The sequence below is a fragment of the Ursus maritimus genome, unplaced genomic scaffold, assembly GCF_017311325.1.
Source record: "Ursus maritimus isolate PB19 unplaced genomic scaffold, ASM1731132v1 scaffold_34, whole genome shotgun sequence".
NCBI classification, from domain to species: Eukaryota; Metazoa; Chordata; class Mammalia; order Carnivora; family Ursidae; genus Ursus; species Ursus maritimus.
In genome coordinates, this window is record NW_024426008.1 from 1,859,831 (window position 1) to 1,873,862 (window position 14,032).

The 14,032-nt window shown below is 39.5% G+C and overlaps 1 protein-coding gene across 8 annotated transcripts in view; it reads left to right on the plus strand.

Moving 5' to 3' along the window:
- Positions 1 to 14,032, plus strand: part of FANCC (FA complementation group C) — a 265,947-nt gene that overhangs the window by 98,771 nt on the left and 153,144 nt on the right. For all 8 annotated transcript variants that reach the window (XM_040620151.1, XM_040620150.1, XM_040620149.1 and 5 more), the window contains one exon: positions 3,596 to 3,690. In XM_040620151.1, the coding sequence (XP_040476085.1) occupies positions 3,596 to 3,690 (95 nt within the window). The remainder of the gene's footprint in view (positions 1 to 3,595; positions 3,691 to 14,032) is intronic.

Below are 14,032 nucleotides of genomic sequence, written 5' to 3' on the forward strand. Positions count from 1 at the left end.
TCTTGACCTCCTGCCTACCTGTCTAGCCTCATTTCCTGTGTAATCCTCCGCAGGCACACCACACGCATGGTAGCCAGGTCGAGTTACTAACAGTGACTTGAAGGCACATGATGTCAGAGCTTGTGACATGTGATTCCTTTGCCTGGAGCTCTGTTTTCATCTCCTGTCCTCTTAACCTTTCTATGAAATAGTTTTGCTGGGGCTGAGTTAGGAACTTCTCTTAGTGTCTCCGTAGCTGACCGCATCTCCCTTAATTGTAACACTTACTACACTGTTTGTAATCGGTGGTTTGCCTGTCTGATGTCCTGGAGGACTGAATGCCTCTCAAGAGCAGGAACTGTGGTTTTAGTTCTTTTTGCCATCCTAGGGCCTAGCACGGGTAGAGCAGGCACATCTGAAGGTGCATAGTTGAGGGTTATTGCGTTGACTTGGCTGTATTTTTAGCTAGTGTAATATTTACTTGATGATGGTTTTGCAGGATAGGTAATTATGGATTAGAGCAAGGAAGTCACTTTCCCCATAATGTAAAACTAATAAAAGGCAGGATCCCACCCCTCTAAAGCCTGCTTTGTTGTAATGGTCTGTCCTGTGGATCACACCGTTGTGGTTGAAGTGGTCCAGTTCTGGCTTTAACACCAGCCAGCCTCACATGAATATATATATATATTCACTGAACAGCTATTTACTAAGCTTTTTTTTTTTTTTTTTTTTTAATATGCAAGGCCTAGGAAAACATGGCTACAGTTCCTCTCTCTGGAAGCATCCAGTCACAGAGAAAAGAGACCTTAGCAGATCAGCCTGACTCAGAAATGGTTTGTGTTTATGGAGTTCTGAACAGGGAGCTGAGAAAGAAAGGAGAGTTTTTCAGGGGATCTTGAGCTGGGGCCAACTCTTAGGGAACAGTAGATGAGATGGGACTTTCTGAGACAAGCCACCAGAGTCGCTAGGTTTCAGATTCCTTATTTGTAAAAGCGAGAGAGGCTGGACTGATTTATCTGTATGGCCTTAAACCTGTATCTGTCTTTGATCTTTCCTTAGCACCTATCCCCATTACATTTGCCTCCTCTGACAACCAGAAACAAATCCTTCATCTCCTTTTGTTTCAGTGCTCCTGTTATGTTTTGAACTGCCTGTTAAATTTCAGCTTCCTGTTTGAGAGGTACCTTGGGTTCTGAGCTCAGTGGAGACTGACAGGCAACAGAACTCTGTGATGAATCAAGTCTTGCCTGTGTTGCTACTGTTGTTTTGCTAGTTGGGTACTTTTGTCCACGAAAGGTTAAGTCTTTCCTAAGGTTAAGTGAGAATTGGATCAGAAATAAGGATAATAAAGAAGGAGGAAGGATTTGGAACTGAAGACACCATGAAGAGGAGAGAAAAAACGGAAAGAGAGGGAACACCTTTTATTCAGGGGTGTTCTCTACATAAACTTACTGCTCCCACCTTCTTGGGATTCTGGCCGGTTGTTTTGAGCTATGCCCTCATGATTAAGCATAACAGCTATGACCTCACTATTTGCTATTTATTGCTATATAAAAATTTGCCCCCAAACTTGGCAGCTTAAAATAGTAAATATTGTCTTATAAAATGCTGCCTTCACACTTTTAAATTATAGATTAAGGAATTTTAAAGAATTAATTTAGCTTTCATTTGGAATTTTAGCTCAGGATACCAAAAAAAAAAAATACTAGGTGGCAAATATATGCTGGTATATTCTTTTCCCTTCCACTCATTTTTAGAATCCAAATTTGCACAAAGATCTGCTGGCCCTGACTATTTGCACGATGAATCCCAGGAGTTTTCCCATCTCACTTAACTGCCCTGCAGGATGTCCACTCTGAATCTAGGGGCCTCCGGGAGGAGCCTGACAGATGCCTTCTTCCCTGCAGTGAGTGTTGGTGGCACTCATGAATAGCGAGTGATGGCTTGCATCTGTAAATCCCTAAAGCAAAATAAGCTCATTAGCAGTGCATTTCAGTACACCAACTCTGGGCAAAGGAAGGCACCTCCTAAAGGTTGGGTTGACATTTCTCTGGCTGCTCTCCGTTTTTGTTTTTGTTTTTCTTTTGTTTTGAGAGAAAAATTTGAAAAATGATATGCTTGTTGAACTAAATGTGCAGATTCACTTAACACCTGGGGAAAATTTCCATCTTAGATGATTTAAGTTCCATAAAATAACATTTTCTTTCTTTTTGTCCTCTTCCTCCTCCTCTTTTAGGGGTGAGTGTCTGATTTTTGGAAATGCTCCCCATCGGGCTGCATTTTTTCTAACAGGGGAAGCTACTTGTGTAATAAGCATATCATTGGATGTGTCTGACGCTCTGTGATATGAAGATAGTTAGAATTTCTTCTAATATTTAAAGCATGGGAAGTACAGCAGTCATATTTTTAATCAGTGGCATTGGTTCAACCTGAAGAATCCTAGGATCTTCAGAGGTTAAATGACATGATTCATGAAATAAACCTATAATAGGCAAGCCGGTGATACATCTGAGCTCATAAAAAAGGAGAAAAATCAATGTCCCTCAAAATAATCCCCGATAAAGTTTGTTCAGAAATGTTATTAGGGGAGCATAAACTTACGATGTTTATGAGGGAAAAGTGGGTTTGATAAACAATTACTATTAGTGTTCTTTGGTGTATGGTTGAAAATGCAGGGGTAGCTTACTGCAGTTTATATTTTCCTTATTTCTTGTTACTGTAGCTCTTAGAAATGCTGTGTTTATGAGACTGTAGAAGATGAGAGGGTAAGGGGCATCAGGGGATTCTACAGAGGCTTGATTCCAGGTGCTGGGCTTCCTCAGCTTCCACTCCACGGCCTTGGGATGAAGGCCACCGTTGCTTGGCTCTCGTGTAGGTACTGACATCTTCAGTTTTAGGCATCATTCTTGCTTCTCAGTTGTGTTGTAAAGTCTCCAACTGGAATGGACTCAGTTACCAAACGAGGAAAAAGAAAATGGCTCACTGAGTACGTATTCTTGCCAAATATAAGATTTCAAAAGTTCACCGTTTTCATCACATATTTGGTGAAGTTTTAAGTTTTAGAGTAAAGTATAAGGAACATGTAAGAGGCTTCTATTTTGTCCAAACCATTTAGTACTAAACAGAATATATTTTTAAACAATCCTTCTGTTAAAGTTGTTTTTAGCAAGTGAGGGTGTTTTGGGAAAATAGAAAATTAAAAGATTAAGACTGAAATATTGACTATTGCTTATAACAGTTATATTACCTTTAAAAAAAAGTTTGAAATTACTAACAGTTTGAAATATGCTTTAAGAGAACTGATCTTGAGAAAAGCACAGTTCTTTTAGTTATTTGTCATTCTCTCTTGGCTTTAAAAATTGTTGCTGTATCAGAAAGGGAATCGACCACACAAGGGTTAAGCATAAGTGATCCCAAAACTGCAAGAATAAAAACCCCATGAAGTTAAGTTTCACACGTGGTCCTAGATGCTTGTTCTGTGACCTTAGTAGTTTGAGATTTTTCTAAAATATAATACATATATTTCCTTTAAATACAGTGTTTAAAAAATTTTTATACTGATTATCTTTTCTTTCTATTTGAGAAAACCTACTTATTTTAGTTTTCTTTTTTGCAGATGAAAGCCAAAAAATTCTAATGTGGTGCTTATGTTGTCTGATTAATAAAGAACCCCAGAATTCTGAAGAATCGAAACTTAACTCCTGGACACGGGTAAGAGTAAATCTTGCCCTGCACTGCTCTGCACTGAATTGATTGTTTAAAGGTGCTCCTTTGATAGTCCAGTTCTATGATGTTTTAGAAACTTTTTCAAATACAGTCTTCACTGTTCCATTATCTTGCTGGGTGTAAAGTTATTCAAGAGATTTTATTTTTACTTGATTGTGAATTCCAGATGATAGGAGTCTTTAGGGTGAACTTTTTCATGCCTGGAAGACCTAACGTGTGATTTTGAAAAGTTACTTTCAGGTAATGAAAAGAATGTTCTCTCTTTCCTTCTAGCACTTGCTATCCTTCAAAAAATTGTTTCTCCTTATCAACCCAGTTTAAATACTTACATAATTTCTAAGTATTTCTCTGCCTCTCCCAGGATCTAATCTGTAGTAAAAATGAAACTTCAGAAGTGCCCTGGGAGCTGCTGTCTTTGTTTTATATCCTGAAGTTGGTATCCAGGCCAGGGTGCTCAGACTAGCACCTGGTACTTGTTGGCTACTGCTGCTCACACAGTCAGATTGGTTCCTTGACTGTGCTAGGCCACATAGCTGACAGCTTCCTGCATTCCCCCTGTCTGTTTCTGCTTTCTCTTGAAGGGCAGGCACAAGTTGGCAAATGTTGTAAGGCTGGGCTGTGCTGCCTCATCACCAGCAAGTTGCCTGTTCTTTTCTCATACCCCCCACTGTCCTGCTGTAATAACCCCAAGGACTCACTGATACCTGTCAGACTCCGCTTAGTATGCATATGGTTCAGATTAGCTGCTTAGTATTATGAAATCACCCACCCAGGTTAATGCATACAGTTTTGTCTATCAGTCTAACTGGTGATATCATTCCATTCACTGCTTTTTACCATTCCTTGTTTTATACAAAATTGCTGACAGAGCTGACAAAGACAGTGTTCGTATTTTTCTGTTAGATTTAAAAGAAGAATTGAAGGGACAGAAGTGAAAAGGATTGGGTGGGGGAAGGAAAGGGTGCAAACTTTAACTGGAAGGTAAATTACTGTAAAGAGCTAAAGAAAGGAACCGATAAGTAGAATTAGGGAAGAAAAGGTATGAAAAACAAGGCTATAGAAGTAGAATAACATATATGTCTATAGGTGTAGCACAGGAGGGTTAACTTAAAATCTTAACTCCTGCCATCAGGAAATCCATAGACTGGTAACCAGAGCTATGTATAGGTGTGATGGTGATGTAGAGGGCAGTTGCTCAGACCTGGGGATTTGTAGATCTGTCCTACAGGAGGTGCTATTCCAGCTGAGTTTTGAAGGGTGGCTAGGAGGGCAGGGACAGAGCTTTAGGAAGGATATTTCTGTCAGCAGAAACAGCATGCACAAAGATGGTGGTGAAAAAGCCAATGCACTTTTCAGGGAACTGCAGGTACTTAGATAATGCTTGAGCTTGGGATTTTGTACAGCTGGTGATAAAGCATGAAGCCTAATGTATATTTATAAGAAGTTTTTGGAATGCCTGGGTGGCTCAGTCAGTTAAGAGTCTGCCTTCTGCTCAGGTCATGATCCCAGGGTCCTGGATCGATTCCCGCATCGTGCTCCTTGTTCAGTGGGGAGCCTGCTTCTCCCTTTGCCTGCTGCTCCCCCTGCTTGTGTTCTCTCTCTCTCTGACAAATACATAAAATCTTAAAAAAAAAAAAAAGTTTTATTTTATTTTGAAGACAGTGGGGAAACCAAGCTATTTTATTTTATTTTTTATTTTTCTTATTTTTTTTTTTTTTAAGATTTTATTTATTTATTTGACAGAGAGACAGCCAGCAAGAGAGGGAACACAAGCAGGGGGAGTGAGAGAGGAAGAAGCAGGCTCCCAGCGGAGGAGCCTGATATGGGGCTCCATCCCAGGACTGGGATCACGCCCTGAGCTGAAGGCAGACGCTTAATGACTGAGCCACCCAGGCGTCCCAAACCAAACTATTTTAAACAGAGAAATCATTTGGCCAGGTGTAAATTTTAGAAACTTAACAGCAAAAGGAAGTTGATTTGAAAGGGGGCAGGTATAGCACTTTGGAAGCTATTGTAGTGATGAAGGTGAGAAATCATACAGCCCTGAATGAAATGGAGAAGAGGGGCCAGATTTATGATATGAATAAGGTAAATATTCAAAAGATGTAATGGCAGGTTAAGTGCAGATGTACTTAGGTGTAGGTGGAGTTGAACATACTGTTGTTAGAAGAGTGAGCTGATTTACACATAAGAGGGCTGACAGTCCTCAGGGCTTGGAAACAGTGGAGCCTTGGGTGAGGGTGAGATTGCCCAGGGAGGGCACCTGGCATGGGGATGGGAAAGAGCTTCGGGACAACCTTGGGAGACACTGGCATTTAAGGAGTGAGTGCAAAAATAAGCTACACTGTGGGTCAGAAACAGAGAGTCAGAGGTGTAGACGGAGAAAACCAGCAGCATTTCAAGAAGGAATGAGTGGTCACTCATATCTAATGCTGTAGTGCAGGACTGTCCAGCACAAATAAAATACATACTACATAGATAATTTAAATTCTCCAGTAGCTGCTTTAAGAGACAAAAATACGTGAAATTAATTTTAATATTTTATGCAACCCAGTATACCCAAAATACTATCATTTCAACATATAATCAATATAAAAATTATTGAGATTATTTTATAATCTCTTCTCATACTAAGTCATTGAAATCCAGTGTGTGCGTTGCACTTACACTTTACATCTACATGTTACATATTAAGATGCTAGAATTTCACTGGAAGTTCTTGCTCTGTATTTCAATTTCATAAAATTTATATTTGAAAAAGTAGGTTCACATACCCAAATTGTTACAAAGAAACTTATAACTGAACGAAGTGTCAGTTTTTAAATTTAAATTTAATTAAAATTTTAAAAATTTAAAACTTACTACCTTTACCATACTCAGTACATTTGGAGTGCTCAGTAGCCACATGTGGCTAGTGGCCACTGTATTGGACAGGGCAGATAAGGACGGAAAAGCAGTGCTTGGATTTAGCCACTTGGGAGAAATGACCTTGGTGAGAATAGGTTGAGTGGGAGATGCAAGAAGTAGCCAGATTGCTACAATTCAAGGAGTGTGATTCAAACAGCCTGAGTCAAAAACTAAGAATTTCCTCCATAAATTCTAAAATTCGATAAAAATTCAGGTTATTGAATTTACAAATATTAGACTGAATTGTATGAGTTGTATTTTTAGACCAGAGATGAAATAAAAATTCTGTTTAAAGGCCATATGTTAGCGTATGTTAATATGTTGGAAATACATTAATACAGCATGTTTGTTTTTGTTTCTGTTTTTGAAGTTTTACTGGTAACCTCAAATGTCCCATCAAATAACCACCTCAGTGACTGTTCTTACAGTTTAGAGATTTGTTGAAGTCACAGGACTCTTTCACGTCTTTTCGGAATACGTGGTTCTTGAAAAACTTAGTTTTACTGGTGATCAACTGAACAGCTACTTTTTGAGCACCTGCTGTTTGTCAGGCACTACAGCCGAGGCTGAGGATATCGCAGTGGATTTAAAGATAGTACTGTATGGTGACTAACATAATATAATAAAAAAACATTAAAAAAAAAAGTCTGTTCTGAGAGGTCATAATCCAGGAGGAGATACCCAGGCATGCCAAATATAGGAGATACCAGTCTTCTCTGGGCAAGACCATACCTCTGTAAATTTTATTCTGATGAGAAGAAAACAACAGAATACCAGGGCGGAGATCAGTGAAAAGGGTTTTACTTCATCTTTATTCCCTTTCAAAATGCAGTTCTAAGTAATATCCAAATGTTACCTGTGTTGCTTTAGTCCTCTACTTCATTCTTCTTAAAAGAACACACAACTTTTAAATTACAGAATCTAAAAAACGTGTAGAAAAGTGCATCAAGCACAAAAGACAAGCTTAACAAATTATTGCAAAATAATTTGCAATTATTTTTGTAACTACTTTTGTGACTATCGTAGGTCAGGAAATAGAACAGAGCATTACCTGCCTCTAAGCTCCCTGCCCCCTGGTGCCTCTTTCTGTTTACATGCTCATTTGTCTCCCTCTGGTAGTAACCACTAGCCTGTCTTTTTATGTTGCTTTATGATTTTACCCCTTAATTATGCAGTTTGGCTTATTATTTTGACTTGATATAAATGAAATAATACACTATATATTGTTTTGTGTTTGATTTATTTTGTTCAGAATTGTTTGTAGGATTCAGCCATGATCTTAGATGTAGTTGTCACTTGTTCATTTTCATTACTGTGTGGTACTCTGTTTTGCTAATGTATCAGTTTATCCATTCTGCCTTTGATGGGAATTTGTTTCTGTTTGGGGAGAATTGGGAACAGAGTTGCTGTAACATTCTCTCCTGCATATCCAGGGTTCAAAGCATGTATTTTATAAAGAACTACAAAGGAAAAGAAGAGCAACAGGAGAGCCAGAGAATGTATTTTGTACATCACTTCAAACAAATACTTGTGAACAAGCCTTGCGCATGCCCTGTTTTGTGAAAATAAAGAGCATTCTTAAAAAAAAGTGGAATTATAGGTTATTCGATATGCATATCTTTAATTGTATCAGCTCATACTAAGTTGTTTTCCACAGTGGTGGTGCCAGTTTAAGTTCCTATGATCAGTGTATAAGAGTTCCATAGCCTCCTGGTTACTTGGCTTTGTCAGACTTTTAAAGTTCAGTTATTCTGGTAGATGGGTGTGGTGGTATTTGGTTTTAATTTTCCCTGAAGTTGAGTACCTGTTTTGTGGAATTCCTGTTCAAGTTTCTTAATTAATTTTCTACTTAGCTGTCTTTCTTACTGATTTGTAGAAATTCTTTATATGTACTGAATTTGGGCACTTTTTTTTTTTTTTTTGGTAAAGATTTTATTGATTTATTTGAGAGAAAGAGTGCTCACAGAGGGAGAGCAGGAAGCCCAATGCGGGCTCGATACCAGGACTTCAGGATCATGAGCCGAAGGCAGACACTTAACTAACAGCCACCCAGGCACCCTGGGTACCATCTTATTATATATATTGCAGCTATTTTTTTCCATTCTGTGGTTTGTGTTTACATTTCTTTCTTTTAAGGAAGACGTTTTAAATTTTATTGTAGTTAAATTTATCAATCATTCCCTTTGTGTTTAATAATTTCGTATTTTGCTTAAGAAAATTTTCCCCACTTCAAGGTCATGAAAACGTTCCATATTATCTTCTAAAAGTATATTGATTTGCCTTTTCCATTTAGGTTGGTGTAATTGTTTTTTTTGTGTGGTCTAAGTAGACATCTACTTTCACTTTACTTCTGCATGAATACCCATTGTCCCAACACCATTACTGAAAAGTTCTTTCCTTGCTGATGTATGGTGCTAACTTCATAAGTCAAGTGTCTTTGTATGTGCACCTATGATCCAAAATCTCTCCATTGGTTTCATCTATCTATGATCATTAATTTTGTGTCTGCTGGACTGGGCTCTGTGGTGCCCAGATATTTGGTCAAACATTATTCTGGGTGTCTCTGTGAGGTATTTTTGAATGTGATTAACATTTAAATTGATTGGGTAAAGTAGATCATCCTCTTTAATGTGTGTGGGTATTTCATCCAATTAGCCAAAAAGGCTAAACCATCCCACGAGAGTTTTCTTTGTATCAAATTCTAATACACAGTGGGTTTAGAGTGAACCGCAACTTGTATGTTTTGTTATTTTTGGTGTAATACATCATTGTCAAGGCATTGTACAGGGAGTGTCGTGAATTTTTAGGAAACCAGTGGTTTCAGACATGATGGTATACCAAGTTTCAGAAATGATGTATACCAAGTTGCAAGACAGGCAAGGGAGTCAGAAGAGACAGTAGGTTTGGTGCTGGAACAACTGCACTAAAGAGTGGTCAGCCAAGGGGCAGACACTGATGCTTTGGGAACATGATTCTACATTGTTGGTAATTTCCATTATTACTTGTTTTTGTGTTATTTGGGATTTGAAAATGCTAACCTGCCTCAGCTCAGATGTTAAAACTTAGGGAAAGAATTATTGTCCAAGTTTGAATGGTAATTTAAAAGGGAAAATAGCATATTTCTTGAGGGCAATTAATGAAAGACAATAAATAGAGGCAAGGTGAAATTCAGGGGCAAGGCTGGGGATGCAGGAGATTTCTCTTCCACAGCTCCACTCTGGCAAAACATTGGCAATCCTGTATGACTGCTGTCTCTTTTGTCTTGGTTTTACTTTTGAAATAACAAACACAATACTAATATCTTCTATTTGCTTGACTTTCTAAAACCTGCAATTTCTTTGTTTCTTTAATTTTTATATTCATGCATTTGGTGGATAGTTATTAATTGCTTTCCCAGTATCCATCTCCCTCCTTTCTTACCTTCCTACAGTACCATGCATTTCTCAGCAGTGCGTTGTGCATCTTGGGTGAGACCTACCACACCACAGTCTTGGGGTTAGTCCTGCCTGGCTTAACCAGGACCACCTCTTCCTTTCCTTGGCCACAGCGATTGCTCAAGATAGACATAGAGCCCACACTGGAAATTCAGTCCTACAACTTTTGTTTGATCAGTTGGGAAGTGGGTTTTATCTTTCCTGCCGAACACGAATTAGGTAGTCCCTGAAGTTGCTGTCAGTCATCGTGGGTCCACCGCTACAGCCTGCCTGGGAATGAATTTAGTCCTGAGGAAACAGAGCTGAGAAAAAGAGAAAGACGGTCATGTTCAGGTGGTTTTTGTTTGGCCCCTGGACCAAGCCTCTCGTGGACTTCAATGCTCTAGTACATTCCCTTTCCTGTTCAAGCCAGGTTTGGTTTAGAGTTGTTTTTACTAGCAGACAACAGCGTCCTAATGGAGAAAACAGACTTATTTTGGGGCTTAATAAACTATTTTCTTAAAGGGTTTCAAAACTCAGGTATTCACATACACAATTGCAAAAGAAAAAAAAATAATCTCATTTACTCAAAGGATAGTATGAATCAATAGTGAATTTGACAAAATAATTACAGTTACTTAAAAGTTGCATAGTTCATTCAGAGTTGTTTTTCCACCACCACTTATGATGAAGATGTGTATTAAAGAAGGCCTCCTTGGAGGGTGACGGCAGCAGCATGGTGGCATGACGTTCTCATTTTTGTCCCTGCTAAACATTTAAAATTCGACATTCATCCACAAAGAGAAATGCCTATGTGGGAACTGTGGGATCCAGCAGCATATGCCGAGGGACCCAGGAGGCATCTCACCCACCTTTATATCAGGTAATAGGGCAGGTAGACCCCAGTTCGGGATGTGGAACCGGCTGGAGCCTGTGAACTGGCTCCAACCCCTCAGCAGAGGCCCCTGGAAAATGCTGACTTGGGCAGATACCCGCAGATACCAGAGCCTTGTACAAGTCCAGGTTTCTACAGGAGACATTCCAGCACACTGTTGGAATAGTAATACAAGTTTGGACACTTTAAAATGTGCCCTGTTTCCTTTCTCAGCTTGTGTGAGAAAGAACAAGGTGTGAGAAGGGGCTCCAAGGCACATGCAGCAGCCCAGCCACCCCAGTGGACTCATTTCATGTTGTTGTGGATTATGATTTCAGACGCTGGACATTTGGAGTAACAGAAGGTGTGTCACAAGTGGTAGGACCAGGGCCTGCAGAGCTTATAGGAAGAGAATTGGACAAAAAGGTTAAAGCATATATAGGTCACATAGTTCTCCTAGAATATAAATTATATTATTTTTCTTATAAAAGCTAGGAAACTTCTAGCATTCATATTTATAGATAAGTTGAAATATACTTTCTTTGTATTCTGTCCACCAGCAAACACAATGTTTGGAAACTTGAGAGAGAATGAGACCAACTCTGACCTAATTTGCCTCCCTGTTACCGAAAGCCAAGTTCGTCTGCCCGTTGCTCCAAAGGCCAATACTCAAGAAACAAGCGTTTATGGTAAAGGAGTGTGAGCTTTATTCAGGAGGCTGGCCAGCTGGGGAGAAGGTGAACTCTTGTCTAAAAGCCAACTCCCAAGGTTTCTGCGTGGCTGGGAGATTTTTAAAGGGGTTTAATCATTTAAGGGAGTGAAGTGGTCTGTGACATTTCTTGTTATGTGCAGACTTGGTGATGCCAGCTACAGAGTTATCTCAGTGCTTGGAGGTTGTGCAAGAAGTTCTAGTTCCTTGGTGCCCAGAAGGGGTTGTGCAGGAACATCTGAATCCTTGGTACCCAGGGGTTGTGTGGGAGTGCTCTGTTCTTTCTGCAAAGGAGGGCATGGTCTACAGATGTGCTGAGGGAGGTCAGTGAAGTCATTTATATAACCTTAAAAATGAAAAACATTTTGCTAAAAGATTGCTGGGCTAATCAGAAAGCTAAGGGGGCTTCAAACAGACTTGTTGGCCACTGTGCCCTGGGAACGTTCTGGTCCTTTATTCCCCAAGGCCAGTGGTCTGCAAATCTCAAAGAAAGTGAATTAGTTCTGTTACAGATCAAGGGCCTTGAGTCAGTGCATGCGAGGAGTGTGCTACCTTGAAGCAAGTTAACCCTTAAGACCGGCCGGAGTGCTGTGACATCCCTATTCCATCTCATTAGCTTCACTGAAGTTATTTATTTGAGCCTTACTTCACCTGAAATGGAGATTTTAACAGTTTCTACTTGATAAATTTTTTGGGAGATTAAATGAGATAATCCATTTCATTCAATGGATTAAATTAAATGAATAAATAAAAATATATTAAAAATGAATCAAATAAAGAAGGTGTCCTTCATAGCCTCAAATCTGTTTTACTTTTTTTGCACGGTCCTGAAGTAAATTCATAATATGCTCTTCACCTCACACTCATTTCCATAGTTGCACAATAATGGCATAAGCCCAGTCGTTGAACATCACTGCAATTAACATCTTTATCCATGTTACAGCTTACCCAATCACAAAGGACTGGTCTTATACATTTCTTTTAAAAATACCTCTTTCATTTTCATCCCCATGAAAATTCCCCTTAAATTATGAACTGTCTACTTTATTCTGCACATTTAGAACTTTCAAATATAGTGTGACTTTCCTGGACCCAGCAACCTCCCCTCTAGAGTGTATGCAACTATTTCCACAGCTCTTCCCCAGAGAGCCACATGGCTCCTTCCAGAACCTCTCTCAGGCCACTGCTCAAATAGCACCTTATCTGAGAGGCCTTCCTCATCATCTTGTCTCAGGCACTCAATCTCCTTATTTTGACTTATTCTTCTTAGTGCTGATCACCCCTGACATATGATTTTTTTTTTTTTCTGTCTGTCCGTTCCCTCCCATCTAGGCTACAGGTTCCATGAGAGTAGAGACTTTGTTCTAAAAGTATAGAACAGTCTCTGCCACATAGTAAGAATTCAATGATTATTTGCTGAATGAGTAAATAAAGGAGTAGGATTTTAGATGGTAAACCCTGGTGTGTATGTGGTGGGGGAGTGGGATTCCACTTGGAAATAAGAAAGTGGACAGACAGAAGGTTGGGTATAGTCAAGAAAAAAAATGATTTTCCATTTAGGCTGGAGAATAAGGTACTTATGGAGAAAAGGAGAAATTAAGATTAGAAAAAAACGGGGAAAAATTTTGGAGGGCCATGTATGCCAGTTTGTGAGTTCATAAATTAGTAAAGGCAAAGGAAGGAGCTACTGAAAGTATTTTAACTGTGGCATTGGGAGAGGGGCATTTGTCATGATTGGTATCCCTCCCTGTTTTCTCCCTTGCTCTCCTCTAGTCTTTCTCAGTCCTTCGTTCATTTATTCCATAAATATATCCTGAGTACCTACCATGTACAAGCAGATATTGGGGAGTATAAAGATCTTGCCTTGCAGAATCAAGTGGTTTTATTGCAAAGTAACAAGTGAAGGAGTGGAGGACAGCATATTGAAGGTACTGTGGTAGCCCAGTGAAAAGGAAAAAAAGCCTCGTTGGGAGTTGGGGAGGTTTGCAGGGCTGGTCAGGAAAGCTTTCAGAAGATGACAGTTGAGCTTGCATCATGAGGTATGAGTTCCCTGGGAGGCAGAGGCTAGAGGTGGTCATGGAACTGGAAGAACTGAAAGGTATTTGAGGTGCATGTAGGAGAGTAGGCAGAGAAAAAGCTATAAAAGCTCTTCCTGGTAATGGTAATAAGAATGGGCTATCCCATATATGATATACTGGCTATGCATGAGAGGTAGACAAGGCCGGATCCTGAAGGTTCAAATGGCCCCTAGTAAAGTGTGTCCTCAACCTGGAAAGCAAAGAATTTATTTATTTATTTATTTACTTATTTTTTTAAGATTTATTTATTTATTCATTCGACAGAGAGAGACAGCCAGTGAGAGAGAGAACACAAGCAGGGGGAGTGGGAGAGGAAGAAGCAGGCTCATAGCGGAGGAGCCTGATG